This window comes from Scophthalmus maximus, chromosome 1, assembly GCF_022379125.1.
Source record: "Scophthalmus maximus strain ysfricsl-2021 chromosome 1, ASM2237912v1, whole genome shotgun sequence".
NCBI lineage: Eukaryota > Metazoa > Chordata > Actinopteri > Pleuronectiformes > Scophthalmidae > Scophthalmus > Scophthalmus maximus.
In genome coordinates this window covers 2,955,031-2,978,044 of record NC_061515.1, presented here as the reverse complement: position 1 = coordinate 2,978,044, position 23,014 = coordinate 2,955,031, and the positions used below count along the sequence as shown (strand labels likewise).

The window sequence follows — 23,014 nt, the reverse complement described above, 5'->3', positions numbered from 1 at the left end:
TGTAATTAGCTTAATTGGACAGGGTAGTTCAGAGAGGATGATGTGATGCCTGAGCTGTGTTTACACTGTTGCTATGATGAATTGGAAGCTGATTCCTGTGCCAATTTCATATCAGGCTATTGATTTGTTGTTAAAATAGTTATAGTGCTTCTGTTGCCACATGCTGATTTCGTTTCTCTATCCAATAGTTCATTTCCCCACCTGAGGATTTTTTTAAAAATGTGACCCTGTGAAATTATTTAGAAACCGCGACGAGTCACCGTTCTGCACCTCGTGGGCAGTTGTGTTGTTTTTTACAGCTGTGCTGTTCAGAAATACAGCGTCGTAGCTCTCGACTGTCGCTTCAAATGTGCCAGATGGTGGTGAGGACATTGTACAATTACACCTCCCACGACGCTGCTATCACTTCCTATTCTAGTGACCACACCATGCCGTCACTGGTCCTGACACTTCTGGTGATGGCAGCCGAAGTGTCATTGTCTCTTTCTGTCCGACAGGGCTTCGGTTGACGGGCAGCGACCCTTTTGGCCGTCGAGCAAGTTTGTCCAACTTTTGGGCTCCTGCTGCTTCGGGCTTCCCAAGATACCTTTTTAAAAGAGCTCGGCCGCCACATTCTCCAACCAGTGGTGGTGATACTGTCGTCTCGGACACACGTACCTCATCCGACGTTGCTTTGAATGCGGTTGCGTTTGTAATTTCAGAGTCGTAGCCTCTAAATTCCAGTCAATACCATGATCGTGTTCGCTGAGGAAAAAAAAAATTGTCAGCCTTTGGTCATAAATTTTTATTCGAGCACATTCATTGATATCATATTCACAGGGGTGTATATCTGTGATGTAAGTCAGCAGCACACATGTCAACACACATGTATGTCGAGCCACCAAGCAAGAGAGCTGATTCATTAGCTAAGAAAAAAAAAAAAGAATGTCAGCGTTCATTGATACCATCTGACTTGGCCATTGATCGGCAGCGGAGGTGTGCGAGCTGCGGACGTCACAGACGACCTCTGTCGCCGCATCTCCTATTGTGATGTGCGTTCGGCCCCGGAAGAGGAGGCGGAGCGCAGCCAAATAGCTGAGATCTCAAGGCTGGAACGCTTCATTTCTGAGATAGGACACATGATCAGGCCCCCACCCCCCGACAAGACCAGGGAGAGGGGGGGGGGAGTGAAGACAGCAGGCAACACAGAGGGCCCAGGCTGATGCTGCAGTGGGAATCATGTAGTCTAAACACAATTCATTCATTCAAACAGGGAAAAGAGGTTAACGCACAACTTGATACGCTCTGAATAGGTAGCTGATTGTCTTGTCTTCACCTTGTACTGCACCTGAACTGACGGTAACTCAGTGTTATTACTTTCATCTGGCTTTGCAGAGATTATCTGACATCATGATCAGGATCATTTGACCTTAATTTGATAAGAAAGATTCCACAGCTGTCATAGGTGCAGTGCTTGCATAATCCATCTTTGCTTGCACCACGGCCATACGCAGAATTTCATATTTTTTTAACTTGGAGGGTACGCACATGTTTCAGATGCTACTATACCTTTTTATACCTGTTCAGACTGTGAGTTCCCTTCAAGCTACTGAACGTCTTTGCTGTTAGTTGTGTGGACTTGCTCGATGCTGAATTATAACTTCTTTTCCTAATGGAATATAAAATGAAACGCTGTTGTGTTGCTGTTGTGTTGCTGTGTGTGTGTGTGTTGTATGCGTGTGTGTGTGCTGATCAGCAGGCGTGTTTCTAGTGGTGGAGCGTTCTGTGTGGACTGTCACTGAGGCTGGGTGGTGGAGGTCATGACCCACCAGAGTGGGTCTGTACAGATGATGCACAAAGAATCCAACTTGTTTGACTGTCACTGTGAAAATATCACGACCCTTCCCAGAAAAAAAACGTCGTCATATGTTGGTGCAGAGGTCAATTGTTAATCAGTGTTGTCTCTGGTGTTTTGTTTTCTAAGAGCCGGTAGGAAACACGCGAATGTCCACAAAAAAAAAAGGCACGTGAATGCTGCATGTGTCACGAAAATGATTCAAGGTCATGGATTGACAGTCTGTATCCTTCTCCCCCCCCCCATCTTTCTTTGCATGTGTCGATGTGTGTGCAGAAGCAGGAGGAAAGAAGTTGCGCAGCACGATCCAGAGGAGCACAGAGACGGGCCTGGCGGTGGAAATGAGGAGCAGGATGACTCGGCAGGCCAGCCGGGAGTCCACTGACGGCAGCATGAACAGCTACAGCTCCGAGGGAAAGTAAGGAGATGGGGACTCGCTCTCTGAGGACAATCTGCAGCTCACGTACACACATCTAACATGGCTTCAACATTTGCTAATTCCCCATGACTACTGAATAGGCTGCAGCCGCCTGCCTGCACTAAAGCAGCGTCCTCCATAAAGATGTCCGTACATTGTCTCCGCGGTAACCAGTGTGTGTTTCTCTGTTTCAGTCTCATCTTCCCCGGAGTGCGGCTCTCCTCAGACGCCCAGTTCAGTGACTTCCTGGATGGCCTGGGTCCCGCCCAGCTGGTTGGACGACAGACGTTGGCGACTCCATCTATGGGTGAGACTGCAAATCCCTCTATTATTCAATACTTGGTAGTCTGGCAATCCTTGGAATAGCTCTTTGTACTAGGTGCTGTTGAAGCGAGGTCAATCATTTCAGAAGTGATTTAGTTCCTTTCTATAGATGTTTATTTCTATACTTACACATTATACTTGCCCTTCAGGTGACATCCAGATCGGCATGGTGGATAAGAAAGGAGCCCTGGAGGTGGAGGTCATCAGAGCCCGTGGCCTTGTGGGAAAACCAGGTTCCAAGTCACTGCCAGGTAATTCAAGCTCTGACGCCGCAGTTCTTACAGGCCGTCATCATGAATGTAATGAATGATTGTAAAGTGATGCGAGCAGTAACGCACCCTCTCCCCTCAGCGCCATATGTAAAGGTCTACCTTTTGGAAAACGGAGCCTGCATAGCCAAAAAGAAAACAAAAGTAGCAAGAAAAACCTTGGATCCTCTTTACCAGCAGCAACTGCCGTTCGAGGAGAGTCCGGGAGGGAAGGTTTTACAGGTGAGACAGTGGTTCCTTCAGACAGCGAAGTTTTACGGTCAATTTTAGAATAACAACGACCTATTTGCGCAATACTTTGAGAAAGCCTGAGTTTTTCTTGCCGCTTCTCCCCCCGCAGGTCATCGTATGGGGCGACTACGGACGTATGGACCATAAATCCTTCATGGGAGCAGTTCAGATACTGTTAGACGAGCTGGACCTGTCCAACATGGTGATTGGCTGGTTCAAGCTCTTCCCCCCTTCCTCACTGGTGGACCCTACTCTGGCCCCGCTGACAAGAAGAGCTTCCCAATCCTCACTGGACAGTTTCTCTCGATCATAGCAGCGTGTGGACCGATAGCGTCGTTGTAGCAGCCAGAGTTTGCGATCGCAGGTCACGCCCCCCCTGGTTACACTGCATGCTTGATGTTGTGTCTTCTGAGCCTGTTTCTAGGGGTGCAAAGCGTGATCCTGTGTTTTGAGCAAAAAAGCGCCGTGCACCTTTTGCACGTTGGCGACGAGGCGCGTTTGCGAGCGCCCGGCGGCCGGGATTGCCGGGCGTTTGTTGTCTGGAGGAATCTGGAATGAACTCCTTAGCACGAGGAATCTGTCAGTTCCAGGTTCTCATCCAATTCGAAGCCATGGGGGTCAGCACTGGGAACTGCTAAATGAGTTCTACAGAAGCCCTTTTCGAATGAAAAAAAATAAATGTTTTGCTTAGATTTTGTTTCTCTTTTTCATTTCGTTTTGTTTTCATTTGTTTTCATTTGATTTTTTATTTTTATTTAAGTGTCTATGTACTTGTATCTGAAGGGGGTGACAGTGTTTCTGATCAGATGCTTGGTCATGCCACGCCAACAGACCTAGCTGTGTAGACGGAGTTTCGGAGACCATCACTTTGGGTGATGAGGTGTGTCCCAGCGCCCTGTAAACCCACACTCCCCCGAAACCCAAAAGAAATGCTCGACATACTCGAGGTTTATGTGCTGAATCAAACGGTGCCGGTAAAATCACCAGAGAGACTTCAGTAAATCAGAGGCAATATTAAAAGTGGCTCCCATCGACGCTCCAGAAAATACAGTAACGAGCCAAACCCCATGAAAAGATGTACAATCTACCATCACTCTTTCTCTGTTGATATATTGTATGAAAATTAAATGAGATAAAAATATTTTTTTCCCTTTTTAGTTCATTTGCATGGACACAAATTTAGCTGAATAAAAAAAAAAAAAAAAATTATTTTCTTGAGGCTGCAACTTGCAAAAAAAAAAGTTGAAAAATGAATAAAACAGGATCAGCCATTTTCAACAATTTATATTATTTTTAAAAATAAATTTCACTAGTGCATGGTTTTCAAGGGGAGTGAATGCAACATCGTGATTAAAAAAAAAAGAAGACATTGTTTATCATTCTTTAGACCATTCGTGAGTCTGCGTTTTGCAGACGTGCAGATAAGGGAAACGTAAAGGAAAATTTTGGAGTTATTATTTAACAGAAAATGACTATGTGACAAAAAGGTGATAATGAAAATAAATGTAAATTATTTATTTCATTGTAAAAAAAAAAGGCTCCAGCCTTATAAAGATAAACATTATGTGCAAATTGTACATGTTTCTCTTTCTCTTCCTTGTCCCGGGGTACCTCTCATTGTACTATTCATCAACACCATCGTTCAGTCCCCTGATATTGTCCAGATTTTAGGACTGTTGGTTATTTTACAGTTCTGTATTGTTTCCGTATGTATTTTATTTTGGATTTGATTTGTTTAACAAGCATGTTGAAAGGGATTTTTCTGCAACATGGCTTGGGCACACCTTACAGTAACTCAGCATGTTTTGATAAAGACGATATTTGGAAAATTTTGCAGTTTCTTGTACAGTGCATGTCAACTTCATTACTTTTTCTCCCTCACCTCGAATTGAACTCTGCAGCAAATTAGTTATCGGGTCTTCCGCGGCCAATTATCGACGTTTTGACAAAAGAACATTCCACCCCCAAGGTCATGTTTCCTTTTCGGGATCTTGAGAAGAAGAAAAAAAATAAGTGACAAGGAAAAAATGTTTTATATTTAACGGAGGTTGACGAAACAGTTGTGATTGCAAGTGTATTTTATTTCAGTATTGTTGACGAACATGCAAAAATAATCTTTATTGGTACAGCGAGAGATCTATACCTTATAGAGAGGCAGCAAACGGGCAACGCGATGTGTTCTGCTGCCGTTCAATTTTACAGGCACTGTACGTGAAGAAGAGCTCATCACAAGTTCAAATAAGGGATATTGCCACAGAAAATGTTTGTTTTTTCTCTTGTTTTAATGAAAATGAAATTAATTTACTATATTTTTGTTAGTTTTATTTAAAAGCCAAGACCAGTTTATTTTTTATTTTCTATTTTTAGTAATTATAAAATGCTTCTCATGTCTGGGAAGTACATGAATCTTATAGTTGCAGTATGTCTGAATGAAATTGAACTGAGGCATTATTCCTTTTCCACGTGACGACCATGCGTTTCAACGTCCAAGAAAAAACCTTGTTGCTGTAACAGGCTACAGTATATATTTTTCATTTCAATTTCTCATTGTACATACCTTTAGATGTCAGAATTTGAATAAACAAGCTACCACGGGTAGACGGACGGACCGTTTTGGAACAGGAAGAATGCCTCACGTGATGACAAAGACATATGTTATTTATCCTTCTGAATGCCTTTTCATTTTCTCTTTTTTGGTGCAATGTGTTAATGCCAAGGCTATGTCTTGGTTAAGTATGGTTGAGTACAGAGATTTATGTAAGTTATTTTTCAAATTAAAAATTAAAAAAGGATATTACACTGATGCCGAGTGTTGGGTGATGAGATCAACACACACAAAGTATGTGCTCTAGAAATCGTCGCAGGAGACGAATTACAAGGAATCGAAGTAAGTCGATAAACCAGATGATGAGATATCCCGACTCTTTGTCCCAATAATGGATCAGCTACAAAGTTCGACCTTCGTCATGCAGACAATAGATTTAAAATCTCAGTCACAGAAGACATTCATACCTGCTCTGATGTTTTCACTAGCTGAGTACATTCACCAACACTCCATGTCCACGAAACTGAACTTCATGTAAAAGTAAATTGCCCCTTTAATTGTAAAATAAAATATATACTGTATATATATATTATAACTTTGACCCGATCATGGCGCTGAATGAAAAGTCATGGGACATATAGAATGGTTACATCACCATCATAACAGTGAGCTGAGTGTCTGTACGGGAGGATTTCATTCTGAAGTTGTTGAGAAGTAAAATTATGAATTAACAGAAAATGATGCTTCTTCAAATATTTAAAACGAAGACTGAAAGGGTCTTCCACTTCTTTCGCCTAGTTTCTTGAAGTTACCGTGTGTGACAGATTCACATAAATCTCATACACATCTGCACACAGATTCTCATGTTGGAGCCGCGGACGTCCTGATGACGTTGCCGAAACTAAATTCTTCAAAAGCAGTTTTCTTTCCACGAATCAAACCTCGACTGTTTAAATTGTAAATTTAGTAAATGGACTGTATTTAAATATCGAGCTTTTCAGACTTATCAACCACTCAGAGCGCTTTACAGTACAGATGACAACTTGACAACCATTCACACACACACACACACACACACACACACACACACACACACACACACACACACACACACAATCGAACCACTGACCCTCCAAGCGGCGGACCACCCGCTCCGACTCCTGTGCCACAGCCACTCAGGGAACAGTAAAATTCACTTTACACTATTGTGATAAATTATTACAAAAACATCAACTCCTCACACTTACATTTCTGCATGTCGTTTAATAGCCATCTTTTTTGAGGCCATTCATCACGTTTGCTGTAGGTGAATACACCAAGTCGTCACGTTTAGTGGCCTGTAAGTCTTGCGATCCTGAATCAAGTGTCATTCAACATCCAGCCTCATATTCTCGTCTGTGTGCTTCCGCTTTTGGTTAAAAAATAGGGATGACTGGGAGATGACTAATGACTTGTGGTTTGAGCGGACGGAAGGGTTCCTGTTTGAGCCGTATTTAAGGAGTCTGCACACCATGCTCACAAGACTTCAGATGCCCTGATGTGTACAGCAGGTTTGTACTGTCAACGTGTATCTTTATCATTTCAATGTTGGTTCTTCTACAGGCTGTATCACCATGTTATGAAACATCCTCTTTCCTCCCATCTTTGCTTCCCAGGGTCCAGTGTTTGGTTTCCTTTAAATGTCCAGGATGCTTCGCTCGTGTGCCGCAATGAAACAGAGTCTTGCCAACGTGGGTTGTCTGGCTGTGGACGTTTTCACCACGGGCCAAAGGGACGGCGCTCGGAGAACGCTCATCCTCCTCCTGACCTGCAGCGTCTCCAGCCTGCTGCTCAGCGGCCTGCTCCTCCTGTACCTCCTCTACACCCTGGACTACGAGACGACGGTGGCCGGAGGGATCACCGGCGGCTTCGGGACGCTGCTCACCGTTGCGCTCTTCTCCTCCAAGAGAGTGAGATGCTTGGGGACTCTCTTTGTGATCTCCATTTTCATGAAGAAGAGTCGGAACTTGCTGCTCACGGCGGGGACCAGTCTGGTGGTCCTCAGGAACATCCGCAACACCTTGGACAACCTCGCGGGCCTCCTCAGGAGCATGATCTGCAACCTCAAGGCAAAGAAGTCGGCCATCGCCGCGCCGTTCAGCAACTATGTCAAGATGTTGAAGTGGATCGGACACATGCTCAAAGGCATTACGGACCTGGGGGTGGTGAAATTTGACTCCCAGCTCAAGGTGTCGCCCAGATTGGAATCAGAAAAATTCAGGGAGAAACTGGTGGAGGCGGAGCTGAGGCTGAACGAGACGGTGAAATATGCACAGTCCCTCGTGAGGACGGTCTCCTCCGTGACGGACAGGATGTTCCCTGCCGTCAGCTTCCTCGTGCTCATGCTGTTCATCGCCTTGCACATAAAGAGATACTGCGGCGACCTGAGATATGAAAACAGGTTCATCAGCGGCCGATTCGTCCGCTTTGACGAGAGGCAGAAGGCGGAGGCGAAGCCCCACGTCCTGCCCCTCACGCCGGAGGAGAGGAAGCTGTACACCGCCATCCCCTCGGCCCGTCCCACCTCCAGGGAGAGCAGAGCCGTAATGAAGTTCGGCGTTTCCGTCGTCGTCCATTTTGTGGCTTGGGTCATATTCATAACTGTGGACGCCTTGTTGTACTGCTGTGTGGATATTGTGACAACGAAGTTGTACGAGCTGGAGCCATTCCACGTCCCCCTGTTGATGAGCATCAAAGTGAGTATGTCTGCGAACGTATTTTCAGAACTCATCACATAAATTTCTGTCAGACAGACATTGACGACTATTTTCTTTTTTTATTCCAGGGGATCGCAACTTTAATTGGAATTCCATTCAGTGAGGAGAATCACCGAAAAGATTTCTCCTACTCTGTGACCTTGTTCGAAATGGAGTGTCTTCCCAAACCCAAGCTGCTGCTCCACAACTCCATAGTGCCGCTGGCTGTCATCCTGCTCGTCCTGCTCGCCATGACCTTGGCGGCCGCCAAAATGTCCCAGCTCAGGCTCCTGGTCTGCGAGCGATTCTTCTCCGACGCCGCGGAGGCGAGAGTGGAGCACCTGCACGCCAGAATCCTGCGCAAGAGATCGAAAGGGAGGCGGGAGGGAAACGGCTGCAGCATCACATCGCTCATCGTCAAGGTTTGCATTGACATACACAGGGTTGGGTAGTAACGGATTACATGTAATCTGGATTACGTAATCAGATTACAAAAAATAAATCACTATAATCAGACCAGATTACATTAAAAAAAACTATAGAAGATTATAGTGACATAGTGTCAAGCTCTCAAGGATTATTTAATTACATTTTTATGATGTTGAATCAAATTTAATTTAAAATAAGGGAAATTAATTCTTACTCCTCTCAGGTTGCCAGATTTTTTCATGTTTTATTTTAGTTTTTCTATGATTCAGATTCAGATAATGATAATGCTTTTTTTTTTTTGTAAATGCTGAATATGTGTATGTGTATATATATATGTGATGCTTAAACTGTTTTATGACGGAAGAGTATTACGGCCAGGCATTTTTTATTCATTTAACATTTCGAAAATAAAGTTGAAATGTCGAGATTAAAGTCGAAATGTGGAGATAAAGGTCGAAATAGCCCTGAACGTCCGTGATGTGGTTCCGGTTCAGCTGTCGCACATCCACGTTGACTAACGTTAGCGTAGCTACGCTAGCTTCGCTAACTGCACGTCTCTCAAAATTCATTCACGGTTGTTTGCAGCTGAACGTTATCGTGTCGGGACACACGTCGACGTTCATGTTGTAAACACCCGTTGTCACCGGATCGTTTCTTCCAGATTCAGCCTGTCAATAATAATATCGCAACTTTACAACGTGGTTAGCAGCTAGCGTTGGCTAGCTAGCAAACTGGCTAGCAAAACATCAACATCCGGTTGTTTGGTTGCTGCTGAAAAGTGCTTCCGGGTCACAAAAGTAGTATTTCAACTTTTTTTTCGACACTTTTTTTCTCGAAATTTTGACTCGTGGTTGCATCCATTTTGGGGTATAAAGGGGAATATTTTCAATGTTTGATTTTGAAAGAAATCCAAAACTATTCAGATTACATTTCCTTATTTTTTTGTAATCCAATGGATTACATTACTGATGACAAAAATGCTCATATAATTTGTAATCAGTCACTGACTACATTTCAAAGTAATCTGACCCGACCATGGCCCTACGTCGATAGAGATGAATGAAAGGATGAATATGTCGTCTTCAATCCTGAGGGTCTTTCTTCTTCTTCTTCTGTCATCAGCCACAGTTCTGGTGTCCGCTGCTCTTTCGACCCAGGGAGGATCCACCGAGCATCGTGTGAGGAGGACATAGACGTTGAACTGCCACGATGTTAGTGATGCCTCCGGCCCAGCGCCACCACGACTTTGACATTTTTTGGTGTTTTAGTGAAATGTCTCAACAGCTAAATGGTTTGATTGCCATGAAATATTCATCGTGTCCAGAAATGAATCCTGGTGATCGCCTGGAATAGGTCAAGGTTCTCACTCATCCACTGTGTTGCGTTGAGTTGTTTGAGTTGTATTTCTAATTGCCATTTTGATGGAATTAACATTACACCATGAGGTATGGAATACAATATTCACTATTATAGTCACATTGTAATTCAATCTGAGCTATTTCATTTCATATTACATAATGTGCGGATCTGTCGGTTGACAATAGTGGTCACCATGGAGAACGGTTTACAGGAGGGGAACACTTTCACATTGTTAATAGCCAGCCAATTACGGACGGCAGCTCATCGTAGAGCACTCGGCAACTAGACATGTGAGTTGACTTGACAGACGATACATAAATCATGATCATCTCATAACATATCCGTAATCCCCAGGATAAGGGCATACACAGTGTACAGCATATCTTTACAATTAATATAGCAAGAAACAAAAATAACCAGATATTAAATCAATCGTAAATGTGTACCAAGGTTCTCTCCCTGGGTTCTCTCCGGCTTCCTCTCGCAGTCCAAAGACATGCAGATTGGTGAAGGGTTAACTGGAGAGTCTTAATGTGAGAGTGAATGGTTGTTTGTCTCTGTGTGTTGGCCCCCGTGATGAGCTGCCCCCCCGCCTCTTGCTCTAATGTCAGCTGGGATTGGCTCAAGCCCACCTGCCGCGACCCTTCCATGGGAGAAAGGCTCAAGCGGTATACGTAGATGGATGGATGGTAAATGTGCTCTGCTTTCAAGAGTTGAAATAGACAATCAAACATTCAGTGATTATTTACTGTATTTATAACAGACAGAGCACCAAACATAGGGAGCCAAGCTAATTTACCCTCCCCTCAGTGTGTAACAGCAATATTTGATCACATAACCAAAGATAGATAAAGTCCTGTGTTTATCTTCTTCCATGGTGGATTATGATTTTTTTTTTAAAAGTTCTTTAATGATGACTTATTACATGTACAACTGCAGACTTGGTGATTTATTAAAAGGCATTAGGAATATTTGTACACGTTATGAGTGTCCCTGCATTGTTACTGGTGTTATTTTGTTTTATGGGCCCAGTTTTACACAAAAAATCCATTAGGGCACAATTCACCCTTCTCATCAGACAAACTCAGTCTCTGTTGATTGAGTCCAATCGTGCCGGTCGGGTCCCACACCATCGCGTCCACTGCCAGAGAGCAGAGGAGGCGGTGCGGCAGCTCGAGGATGAGCGGGCCTCCTGTGACTCACACGCCGCCACTGACCCGTGTGGCAACCTGATAAGCTCACATTATGTCTCCACTGGCCCTGTGGCATAATACCACGCCAGCATGCCAGCCCAATAGGAGGCTGCCGCCACATGATGCTCAGTGACAGCCACAGACCTCCTTTTTCTCGTTCTTTTTTTTTTTTTGTTACCAGGAAAGCAATGAGCGCGGGGCATACATGGACAAAGACGGAGTGCGTGTACGATAAAGTGTGATGCTGCTGAATATGCAAATGCAGACGATCTGGGTCAGCAAAGCAAATCTTCATTCTTTTAAAGCATGTTTTGATGAATATTCCATAAGTGGGTAGGAGGCTTTTGGGTGAGAAACCAACACATTTTATAAAAAGAGGGTGATAATTGATGCTCAGAAAGAGAAAACAAAGGTAAATTGCCAATTAAGTTTTATCCTTTTAAATTACGCAGTTGTATATTATTAATAACACTATGCACAAATATCAAAGTGACGGAAAAAATCCCCTTCTATTCAGTTTTTGAAAACCGTGATATCATGCATAAGCCATATTGTCGTTTCTTACACTAAATGACTTGATTGCATGATGTACATGTAGCGACTATATAACTGTGACCACTGAGCAGAGCCTGGAACCTGGAAACGTCACAAGGTCGAGCAAACATAACGACGGGACATTGACCTAAGTGTTGATTAGAAAAGGCCAACGACACCTCACACACCCACCCTGTAAAACACACAGAGATTTAAATCACCGTTCACTTTATTTACTGCAAAACAGTCCGACGTTGAAAAAGAAATCACGCGGAGCAGTTTTATCAGGAGACAGAATTCAGTTGCTTCTGGATCGTGTATCGGAGACGACACAGCTGGAGCTCAACATGCCTTTCATGTTCTCCTTCGCCTGTTCACAGAGAGATGACTTTGCCTTCATAGGGTTTTCTGATCACAGCTGTCGGCCTCCCCACCTGCGGGCCGAACACAAAGCAGAGAGAAAGGTTGAGTGACCTTTTGTGCACGGCTCCTCGTCGGGGTCCGGCTGCTTCGAACAAACGTATAAAGACCCGAGCTGGAAACAAAGATGGGCAATGTCACGGAGTCATTTACCAATTTCCTACATTTTGGGAAATGTAAAACCACCTCCACTCTACTGCGCTCAATATCCTTTATATTGCACATTTTCAATTTATTCAATTTATTTAGTTTCCTGTATGTTACACATACTGTACAGTATTTCCTTTCTATTGCACATTTTCAGTTTCTTTAGCTTTTCTATCCGGTGTGGTTTTGCCTTACTCTTACTTTTGCACTATTTATAATTTATTTATTGTACATATTACTTATCTTTTTGTTGTTTTGTTTTTTGTTTTGTACTATTGAGATAAACGTTTTTTCAATTCCTCTGTAAATCTGGAACAATATTGAAGGAATAGACAATAAAGATGACTTGACTTGACTGTACGTTTGTCATTTGTTTTGTTTTCAGAGATTTCTCACAGAAAGAAGCTAACGGCAGCAACCTTGTTTTGTTCTTTGATGGAATCTGAGTGATTTATCTCTGTTTTTTATCTTTGTGTTTTTATCAGATTTTCGTTGTTGTTGTTGTTGTTGTTGGTTCGAAAAAAATAAAAATCAAATCAAATCAAATCAAACCTGCTGAAACATCACCTGAGAGCTGAGGGAAACTGCAGAATTTTTTTTGTCTGTCTCCGTGAGCGACCTATCACAGTTATCAAATACATTTTTTAATTGAAAAATATAGATTATTGCTGCTTTCATGACTACTCAAATAGATATGGATTGAATGTTAATAAAACCACATATTGTTTCACTTTGTCTTTTTCTTTCTTCCAAAAAATCCCACTTTTACACAAAATGGCTGAAAGCTAATTTTACACTCCAAGTGGACCTTGGAGCACGCAGTTAAGGAGGCGGTGTAAAGTGATCACTAACCTGGGCTGTTCATTTCAAGAACTGATAACTGACCTGCTCCCTCTGCGCGATCCGTTTGTAAACGAACTCGGCGAAGGGTTTTCTGTGGACGAAGGTGCCGTGGCCCTGCGACACTTTCAGCCGCCCGTCCTCGTACACCACGTCGCCCCCGGCGATGGTGACGACGGGGACGCCGTGGCACTCCATGCCCTCGAAGATGTTGTAGTCCACGGCCTGGTGGTGCGTCTTGGCTGATATCTTCCTATTAATAAAGACGACAGAAAGAAGACACGACCACATGATTTCAAAACCCCCGACAGTGCCTGATCACATGCGAGGCCGTGTGATATGGAAGTGAGGTCACCACCGCGAACACAAACCTATGTGTGTTCTAATCCGAAACTGATTGAATCGGGCCACGATGCTCCCACACACTGCGTGTATACGTGAGTGCGGCTCACGTACGGTGCAGCAACAAGCGCTATTGTGTATTAATTATACAACATCATGTGATGCGCTCTTCACCAAGACGCTTACTAAGCACATAACCCAAGCTTCTTTTAGACAATGAAAAAAAGGCACCTCAACAAAATTCAGTGCTGCTTATTACATTAGTCTGAAGGCCGCCGCATATACAGTACTGCAGCACAGACGAAATATCCTGACATGGAATAAACTGTGAGTGAGATGCTGAATATGAAGTGAGTCTTGACACGAGACAGAAAATCTACTTTTTAGGCTTTCACCCAAACAACTGTAGTATGGCCCCGTGTGGAGGTTATTTGCAGAGACGATAAAAAATAATTTGAATTATTTATCTAAACGCACTCATTCTAGAGTGTATCTATAGCAGGAGGAACGGCTTTATTCAAGATTCATGGAAAACCTCTGAACTGTAACTAAATAAGTAATATTATGTTCAGTATACCTCTAACCCATTTCTTTTCATTTAAATTCTCCAATGAAGACATATTTTATATTTTCACAACTGTGTTTTGCCCCATTGTCATAGATTATCTATTCATACACCAGCCTCTGCTTATGGATACCCACAAATATATCCATGTTCATTAACGTGAACATGAATAAATGGTAAACAGGGGGACTTCAAACTAAGCAGGTCTCAAGAAATCTCTGAGGGGGAAAAGTCAGTTACAAGGATTCATAATCAAATAATCAAATGTACAGATTGATGATGTCTAATATATAATATCATGACTGAGAGAAAGACTAAATCAGTGGGAAATACACTTCCATCAGCCAGCTGAGTCCCTGAATGACTTGGTTTTCAGTGTTTCAAAAAGTCTTCTTTTTCCCGATTCGCATTATGAACACTTCCTGTCGATTCGTCAAAAGCCAGTGCTCAGTGTGCACTGACGGAAAAAACGAGATCCGTCCTCATTATCCAAGTGGCCCAATTACGAGACACAAGGCAACCGACTTGCGCTTCCGAGGCGCTCGTGGTTACGCAACCGTTTGTGGCCCCCCGGTCCCGGATGTCGTCGAGCGACACTTGCCGCTGCGGGGCAATTAATCGCACAGTTTCACGGATGAATTCGCGGCTGCTGCAGCCGCCGCCAAACGCGAGGCGCCGTCATGCCTGAGAGGCGTTGTAGCATCAGCAGACGTGCACGCGGGGCAAAAGACGGAACACACACGTCCGACCCTCTGAACTCCTCCACGGTACCAAGTGTGAATGTCTCAGTGCCCCTTGCACACAAGCTTCTGTCTGTGTTACCAGTGAATTCATTCACAGCTAATTATACCACGGTGTATAATGTGTTCTTCTCAAATTCACATCAGCGGTTTAGCGGCTCCCCTGGGGGGCTTCAGCCCAGATTCTCCAGCTAACGGAGCGGCGCAGTGCCGTTCTGGGTTACATAAGTCTGAGAGAGCAGTACAGTACGCAGGCTAGTGGAACACACACTGTCCTCTGCACCTGCATCTGCACATGTGCTTCCCCAGAACAGCATCCCATATCTGGAACTTTGGTATAAAAATCATAAGAAAATGCAATGACCAGCTGTGATATCCTGTTACTGAAAATAGCCTCAATGCCGTGCATTCTGTACTTTGTCAAAATTGATTTAGCTCCCACGTGAAATACTCGTCATCTTTAAGATCCTCACGTGAACCGGCGGCATCGTGCCACTGACGCTGTTTGCATTTGTCTTATGTAAGTGTGTTAAATCCCTCCCCCCCCCCTCCCCAAATTGATATGGCAAACAATTAATCATTCGTCTTTTTTTTTTTTTTTTTACTGACATTTTGAATGTGTAACACTGTTATGCTTTAATCTGTGGCTATGAATGACGCAGGCGTCGCCTTGCGTGTGTGTGTGTATGTTGAGGTGTCACACACTTTTATTTTTTACATGCCTGTATCTCCAGACTGCAGGATTTACTGCTGAGCTTAAAAATCTACAGTTAACTGAAAGCTTGACACCCTGGAGACATGCTTTCAAGTTTGCCCGTTGTTTCAGAGATAAGAGCGCATTCAGTCATATACATTTAAACAGTTGACACACACACACGGTCTTTCTTTCCCTGGTGTATTCTAAAGCCCCCCCCCCCCCAAGTCTGCTGAATTGGCCGCAGTCGGGTTCCTCACCTTGTCAGCTTGGGGTCCCATATGACCACGTCAGCGTCTGAGTTCTTGGCGATTCGGCCTTTCTGAGGGTAGAAGTTGAAGATTTTTGCCGCGTTGCTGCTGGTGACGGCCACAAATCGATTCTCGTCCATTTTGCCGCTGTGCTGAAGGGGGGGGGAAATGCACACAAAGCACCCAGGATGAGTACGGGGGCGCCACAGTGAACGGCAACAATGTAGAGAATTAGCAGACGAGTGGTGAGCCGAGCGGCGAGCAACTCATTTTATGCCAAATTGTCATCTAATGTGTGATTTGCAATCTCCGTTGGTGCATGTGGTAAATCTCTCCGGGGGCGTTGGGGGGGCTGAAACACCGTCCTCTCAACAATGGCAAACGAAATGCAACGTCTGCAGCTCCAAGAGTTTATAGCCTTTTCTGTTTGCATTGTATAATAAAGGGGGAACAAATTCCAGCTAAAACAAGTAGGTAAAAAAAAAAACAAGGGTCTGACATTAGGCTTCATGATATAACTCTACTGTGCCCAATGTTGTCACATACATGATGAGTCATCAGCCTAGTACAAAGCTGATGTACAGGTCTTTTTATTTATTTATATCGTTCTTTTCTCTCTGGGTCTTTTTATTCCGGCCCACTTCCACCTCATTGCAAACTGTGTAATGGGACGGACCACTCCTTTCTCCCAGATGACAGACATCCTGTCCTCCACGCCGTTCACTCCGTTGGGGATCTTGGTGAAGTCGTCTTTCCCCAGGGCCTTCTGACACACGGAGAAGGTGCAGTTGTCCGTTCCCGTCACACTGAGGTCATCGCTGGAACAGAGACGACGGTGAAGTGAACGTGTGGATGAATGGCAGAGTCGGTGCTGAAAACTGATTTCATAACTACAATAATAAAAAATCCAAATGACACTCACAATAACGGACTTATTCTTGCAATTGTATGCAAAATTGACTTTTTCTGTCTTCCTTCAACACTCTCACCAAATAAAACAATTGCTCAAACACATGAGACTCATACTGCTGACAGTGTGTTGACATGTTTAAGTTTGAGTATTTGATTTTCAACATTTCACAATTAAATCTCTCTTACATCATTACTGGTTTAGTTTTGCTAACGCCACGCCTCCTGCTACACTTTCAGGTTCCACCACCTACTTGGCCAGCAGGTCCATAAGATACCCAGGGGTGCTGGGGTCGGGTCTCAGTGGAGGACCCATGACGAAGGCAGCGGCGTGGGCCCACTCCTTGTTCCAGTAGTGGGTACCATCTGTGCCCAGCCCTGCTGCAATGGGCTCCCCGAACACCACACGACCTGTGGAGGGATTAAAAAAATGTGTATATATGAATAAATAAAAACATAAAAACACTTGGCCAAGTTGTTAGTTCCCAGGTTTGTCTCTGTTGTCGCGTTTCAGAGGCTGTTCCATCGAGACAATGATTAAAAATTAGGGGACAATGCTGAAAAACATAACTTTAAACCATAAAGAAATAGAGAAGAAGAGAAAAACAGAAATGTAATAAACGTTGACACAGACAAACCCATCATCCGTCACCCATGTCCTACTCTGTTTAAACAGCAGGTGGCAGCAAACTCCCTCACTCACCATCCCTGCGTGCGTTCGACACCACCTTGGCTGCAGATTTGCTCATCACATGCACCACGTAGAGCGGGCAGTTGACGACGTTGGCGATGGTGATGGCTCTCTGCGTGGCCTCGGCCTCCACCTCCTCCGGCCGACACAGCTCGTGGCCCTCGGGCCCCGTGATGCCCAGGGCGAGCATCTTCTTAGCGCCCTGCCGGGACCCGGCGGGGGGACAACGGGGGAGGAGAAAGGTTAAATGTGATGTGAACGGATAAGACAGCAGAGACAGAAACGGACGGGTATAGAGTGAGGTTAACATACAGCATATCAACAGAACCCACACAGAAACACAGTGAGAACATAAACAAAACAATGCCTAAAATAATTCACAATCCATATTTGTGCTCACTTAATATTTAACACACTTCCCAATGGCAGCAGGAAACGTGTGCTCGCCACCACAAGAGCCACGAGTTGCTTTCCTAGCATTTGCTACTCCCTAGTGGTGATTTGCTGCCATGACATTTGAAAGGAAAGATACATAAAGAGTAATATAATTGGCACTTTTTTTCATGGCAGACATTTTGACTGTCACTCTGTAGCAGGAAAAGCACAACATTAATGATGGGGCACCTGATCAGACTAACTACACTGGTGCTTTTGCAAATGTAAGAGGACACGTAACAAAGCCAGTGGACGTGAGTAAATATTTTTAAAAAAGACCTATTCTCCTGCAATCCTAAATTCTCCAGGTTCAATTGTTTCTGTAGAAGACATTGGATGGGGGGAAAAGTTGTTTTTGGTAATTCATTCATATGACACAACTTAATATTTGCTCCTGTGACTTCGACGGGGGTCAGTGAACTCTGATGCAGAGCTGGAGAATATACACTATGTTAACGTGTCTTTTATGGCACTTGGGATGTTACACTGAGATCTGCTCAGCCGCTGTCATGGTTACACATTACCCATAATTAGTTCTGGAATTTGGCGTGTTTACACACAGATATGAGTTACCTCAGACCTTCCCCACCTAAAACCTTGAGGTTTCCCTGATAAAGGGACAACTATACTAATACATCTGTGTGTGTGTGCGTGTGTGTGTAATATATTCACTTAGCGCTGTGATTTATTAGTTTTAATCATTTTCAGCATGAGTCACTGAACACCAGTTTTTAAAATATGACCAAATAATTACTGCAACTGTTTGATCTTCGGCTGGAAAATGTGCTGCTTGCAACGTTTCTTTAGGAAAAAAGAAAAGTTCATAAAACATGCAATTACATGTGCTCATACTGACCTCCGCGATCAGATCTCCGTTCTCGGCGTGCACCTGTGCTATGGCTCCGATCTCCCGACACTGGGAGAAGGCAGCGTGGAGCTCCGAGTCGTCCAGCATGAACACGTCTTTATAGGCCATGAACATCTTGAAGGAGTTTACTCCTTTCTCTCTGGCCAGAGTCTCCATCTCTCTCTTGACCTGGGGGAGGAAAAAGGGTTTGCAGAAACACATGGGGGAGGGGGATTTCTCTGAATAACCTTGATTATCATATTTGAAAAGGAGGGAGACGGACACCTTTCTGTGTGGTGCCACTTATGAGCCAGCTCTCTTTGGAAAAACGTCAAATACACCAAGAGTTGCGACAAAAAAAAAGAGATATATTTCTTTTATTTCATGGACAATTATTCGCTCATTCACCTCGTCGCTCCACCATGTGACGGCGACATGCAGCGCATAGTCACAGCAGACTTTGGGGTCGGCCGTCCGACGCCAGCGGTCGTAGGCCTCCAGCAGGGACTTGCCCTTCTGGGGGATCACAAAATCCATGATCATTGTGGTCCCTCCTGCCAGAGCGGCCTGGTGGAACACAAACATGACAACACAAGTTAAAGAATAACCACTCCGGTGAAGAACCAAAGCGTTGATAACCATCTGTCCTCACTCACTCACACACACACACACACACTGATGCGTTCAGACAGGCGTCTCTCTGGCCTCGTGTCGCTCTGACACGTCAATTATAACAATAAAAAAACAAACACACGAGCCTGTCGTACACCTCGAATACAGCCGGCACATACTGCAAATTGGTATTTGATCCTTAATGACTCACTGGCGTCGCTGCCAGTTCAACAGTGATTTGAGAGGAGCGGACAAAATAACAGAAGGGATGAGTGACTGTACCCGTGAAGTACAGAAGTACAGTATATACTACATACTGTATGTATGTAGTACATGCTGTATGTATGTAGGCATGAGGATCTTTGCACAAAGATATTTTTCCTTGCAGTTAGAAATTATTTGAACAAACCTGCCCCACATTTACCAGCTGAAAGTGTAAGTTATTGTTATGAGAGTGATAGTGGTCCCTTTGGTTCTTACAGTATATTTTGATGCAAATATTGTTAGCACTTTTTCAGCAAGTTTCTTTTACTCTCATTTCACGTAAAGTTTAGAGGAATATTCAAACCTCTTCACCTCACACAACTGATTCAGGTGGTAAGGATCACATCTTATTCTGATAGAATACAGAATACAGACAGAAGCAGGCCGGTGCCTGACGATGAGGAGGAGGATGATGAGGATGAATATGATACTTATGAGACAGTTGTTGTCACTATTATCACAAGATGTTTTGAAATGTTAAATAATAAAATTATATATGCGCCTATAAAATCCTGAAAAATAAAGAAAGCAAATTGGGAGTCAAGTCAACAAAGGTAGTGATGTCACGCCGGTGTGGACGTGGAGGCGACTTCACACCTTCCGTCCTCCCACTGTGCGTCTGTGAACGCATCAGGGACGCAACTTGTCTTTTCCGTCTCGACACAGTTTTCAGGCTGAACAACAAAAAAAAAAACTTCCTCCACCTTGGTGCCAATGTGGAAGTCGTCCACCGCCTCGACGCCCATGAACGCCAGCTCCATGTGCGTGTGCGTGTCGATGCCGCCCGGCATCACCAGCTTGTCGGCGGCGTCGATGACGCGCGCCCCCGCCGGGACCCGGAGATTCGGCCCGACCTCGATTATTTTCCCATTTTCGATGTAGACGTCGCTGATGGCGGAGCAGTCGTCGTTCACTACTTTGCCTCCTTGGATGAGGATCCGGCGGGTCTCCATGCCTGCTGCGCACACGACGGTCGGTGTGTGTGTCGTGTGTGTGTGTGTGTGTGAGCGGTCACAGGGGGACCGAAGTCCAAACCTCGAGATACCGGTTTCCCCAGAAAATGTAGGTTAGAGTCGCTCAACCGTCAACTCGATATGCAAAGTAGACAAACAACCTTCTCACACGTCAGTCACCGCCCGTCGACAATGGCCGCAAGACATCCTTGGTTTTTGGACATCCGCTCTCGCGGGACACGTTTGGTGTCACTTCCGGTTGTTGGTGCTTCTGCCAGTTGTGTTTGTCCTCCTCGTCTCTCTTTGACACTGCGGTGTCCTCCGACTACTGGGACAACCATCCGCTCCGCTGTCCCTTGTTCGGTCTAAACCCTCGTCCTCCTTTAGCGACTCGCTCGCTGACTCGCGCTCTCATCTGCGCTGCGCAGCGTAGCTTTAGCTAGTTAGCTTTAGCAGCTAACTATGGCGTCTTGCCCTCCTGCTGCCTCCCGCTCTGTGCGCTCCATGTTTAGTTACTCCTCTGCCTCCGATAGTGATACTTGTAGTACGTGTAGTTTGTTTGCCAGGATGGAGGCGAGGCTCAGTCTGTTAGAGTAAGTCGTTAGCTGATACTGTTAGCCAGTCCCCGCTAGCCGGTGCTAGCCGGTTCAGTGTAGCTTCTTTAGCTCCTTCAGCTCCCGAGCAGCTCCCGAGCAGCCGGGAGGACAGGGCGGCTGGGTGACTGTCCGCAATAAGAGGCATAGTCCTAAACTGAAGCCCACGGTTCACCACCAACCACTTCACATTTCTAATAACTTGTCCCCTCTCGACACACCCGCTGAGGAAACAACTCTGATTATTGGTGACTCTGTTTTGAGGAACGTGAAGTTAGCGAAAGCAGCGACCACAGTCTGTATCCTAGGGGCCAGAGTCTGTATCCCAGGGGCCAGAGTCTGTATCTCAGGGGGCAGAGTCTGTATCTCAGGGGGCAGAGTCTGTATCCCAGGGGCCACAGTCTGTATCCCAGGGGCCACAGTCTGTATCCCACGGGCCAGAGTCTGTATCCCAGGGGCCACAGTCTGTATCCCAGGGGCCACAGTCTGTATCCCAGGGGCCACAGTCTGTATCCCAGGGGCCAGAGCAGGCGACACTGAATCCCACCTAAAACTGCTGGCTAAGGATAAACGTAGATATGGCAAAATTATTATTCACGTCGGGAGTAGCAACACCCGATTACGCCAATCGGAGGCCATGAAGATGAATAGCTCCATTACTTATGAACTGTTGAATTAGATTTCTCATGCCTACATACATACAGTATGTGGTATATACTGTACTGCTGTACTTCAGGGGTACAGTCACTCATCCCTTCTGTTATTTTGTCCGCTCCTCTCAAATCACTGTTGAACTGGCAGCGACGCCAGTGAGTCATTATGGATCGAATACCAATTTGCAGTATGTGTCGGCTGTATTCGAGGTGTACGACAGGCTCGTGTGTTTTTTATTGTTATAATTGACGTGTAAGAGCGACACGAGGCCAGAGAGACGCCTGTCTGAACGCATCAGTGTGTGTGAGTGAGTGAGGACAGATGGTTATCAACGCTTTGGTTCTTCACCGGAGTGGTTATTCTTTAACGACAGACTGTTGCACTGACTGTGTTCACTTCAACTGAAAAAAAAAAGGCAGCTTGTATTTGTTTTACCAGGTTTTTGGACTTTGATCCTAGTGCACAGACCGCTGCACCATGCAATGTTAACTCAATAGGGATGTTAATGTCTGATGTCTGAAATTTCTTCTGTAATTTATACTTGTATGGATAAAATAAAAAATATATTTTTTATATATTTGTCACTGTATATTCAAATACGTCTTTTATTGTGCAATCTCGTCTTTTGGCCGTGACGTTCACCTTCACCCACAAGTAATTATAGTTGATTATAAATTGATATATACATATTATTTAATTAATCTGCTAAAAAGAAAAAAACATGTAATTTGAGTTTTGTTGTGGTACATTTTGGCTCTTTGTCTTCCTGCATTATAGACCTGCTTTTCAAATTGTCATAGGAGGAAAAGCACAAGCGTCATAACAACATTAGTAATGTAATTCTGACGAATCAAAGTGTCCACTGGATACAGTCCCGCCAAATATTTTCACATATTCTCCAACGTTAGAGAACTGATCATCATTCACTTTTGGCCCCAACTCACCAATTCACTCCACTGTTCAAAAAACTGTATTGGAATTGTTCATATTCATCATTTAAAACATCTTTTTTATTTTTTTAAATCCCCCCAAATGCAGCACGCCTCTGATAATGCTGCGATATCCCCGGAGCATGCAACCGCCTCTCGTTTCACGAAGACTTGTTAGCCACTGGGAGCGATTAGCATTTGACTGCGGTGGATTGGTTGTCTGCGCCGCATCAGTCCAGACAACTTTCCTCATCCAT

General features: G+C 44.5%; 3 protein-coding genes across 43 annotated transcripts in view; 2 read left to right on the top strand and 1 right to left on the bottom strand.

Annotated features, from left to right (window-relative positions):
* The window catches only part of rims2a (regulating synaptic membrane exocytosis 2a), a 118,355-nt gene extending 112,476 nt beyond the window's left edge, over window positions 1–5,879 (top strand). For all 38 annotated transcript variants that reach the window (XM_047335473.1, XM_047335392.1, XM_047335531.1 and 35 more), the window contains 5 exons: window positions 2,111–2,252; window positions 2,447–2,559; window positions 2,726–2,827; window positions 2,928–3,067; window positions 3,186–5,879. In XM_047335473.1, the coding sequence (XP_047191429.1) occupies window positions 2,111–2,252; window positions 2,447–2,559; window positions 2,726–2,827; window positions 2,928–3,067; window positions 3,186–3,389 (701 nt within the window). In that variant the 3' untranslated portion in view covers window positions 3,390–5,879. The remainder of the gene's footprint in view (window positions 1–2,110; window positions 2,253–2,446; window positions 2,560–2,725; window positions 2,828–2,927; window positions 3,068–3,185) is intronic.
* Window positions 5,880–7,155: 1,276 nt separating this feature from the next.
* Window positions 7,156–11,552, top strand: LOC118283953 (dendritic cell-specific transmembrane protein). The gene is made up of 4 exons (XM_035606471.2): window positions 7,156–7,171; window positions 7,277–8,356; window positions 8,446–8,778; window positions 9,908–11,552. The coding sequence occupies exons 2-4, from the start codon at window positions 7,301–7,303 to the stop codon at window positions 9,965–9,967; spliced, it is 1,449 nt and encodes a 482-aa protein (XP_035462364.2). The 5' UTR covers window positions 7,156–7,171; window positions 7,277–7,300; the 3' UTR covers window positions 9,968–11,552.
* A 530-nt stretch (window positions 11,553–12,082) lies between these two features.
* Window positions 12,083–23,014, bottom strand: part of dpys (dihydropyrimidinase) — a 39,067-nt gene continuing 28,135 nt past the window's right edge. The window contains exons 1-9 of one of the 4 annotated variants that reach the window (XM_035606146.2): window positions 20,333–21,095; window positions 19,161–19,319; window positions 18,762–18,941; window positions 17,483–17,672; window positions 17,034–17,190; window positions 16,547–16,688; window positions 15,880–16,022; window positions 13,324–13,531; window positions 12,083–12,305 (exon numbers count right to left, since the gene is read on the bottom strand). In XM_035606146.2, the coding sequence (XP_035462039.2) occupies window positions 12,246–12,305; window positions 13,324–13,531; window positions 15,880–16,022; window positions 16,547–16,688; window positions 17,034–17,190; window positions 17,483–17,672; window positions 18,762–18,941; window positions 19,161–19,319; window positions 20,333–20,581 (1,488 nt within the window). In that variant the 5' untranslated portion in view covers window positions 20,582–21,095 and the 3' untranslated portion in view covers window positions 12,083–12,245. Of the gene's footprint in view, window positions 12,306–13,323; window positions 13,532–15,879; window positions 16,023–16,546; window positions 16,689–17,033; window positions 17,191–17,482; window positions 17,673–18,761; window positions 18,942–19,160; window positions 19,320–20,332; window positions 21,096–23,014 lie in introns of those variants that run through there. The other 3 variants (XM_035606273.2, XM_035606345.2, XM_035606203.2) reach the window with 3 other exon arrangements.

Bases quoted from the DNA above. Each gene is read 5' to 3' on its own strand.
- LOC118283953 (XM_035606471.2), top strand. From the start codon at position 7,301: ATGTCCAGGATGCTTCGCTCGTGTGCCGCAATGAAACAGAGTCTTGCC. The intron at 8,357-8,445 runs GTGAGTATGTCT...TTTTTATTCCAG, and splicing joins CCCTGTTGATGAGCATCAAA to GGGATCGCAACTTTAATTGG. The intron at 8,779-9,907 runs GTTTGCATTGAC...TTCTGTCATCAG, and splicing joins TCACATCGCTCATCGTCAAG to CCACAGTTCTGGTGTCCGCT.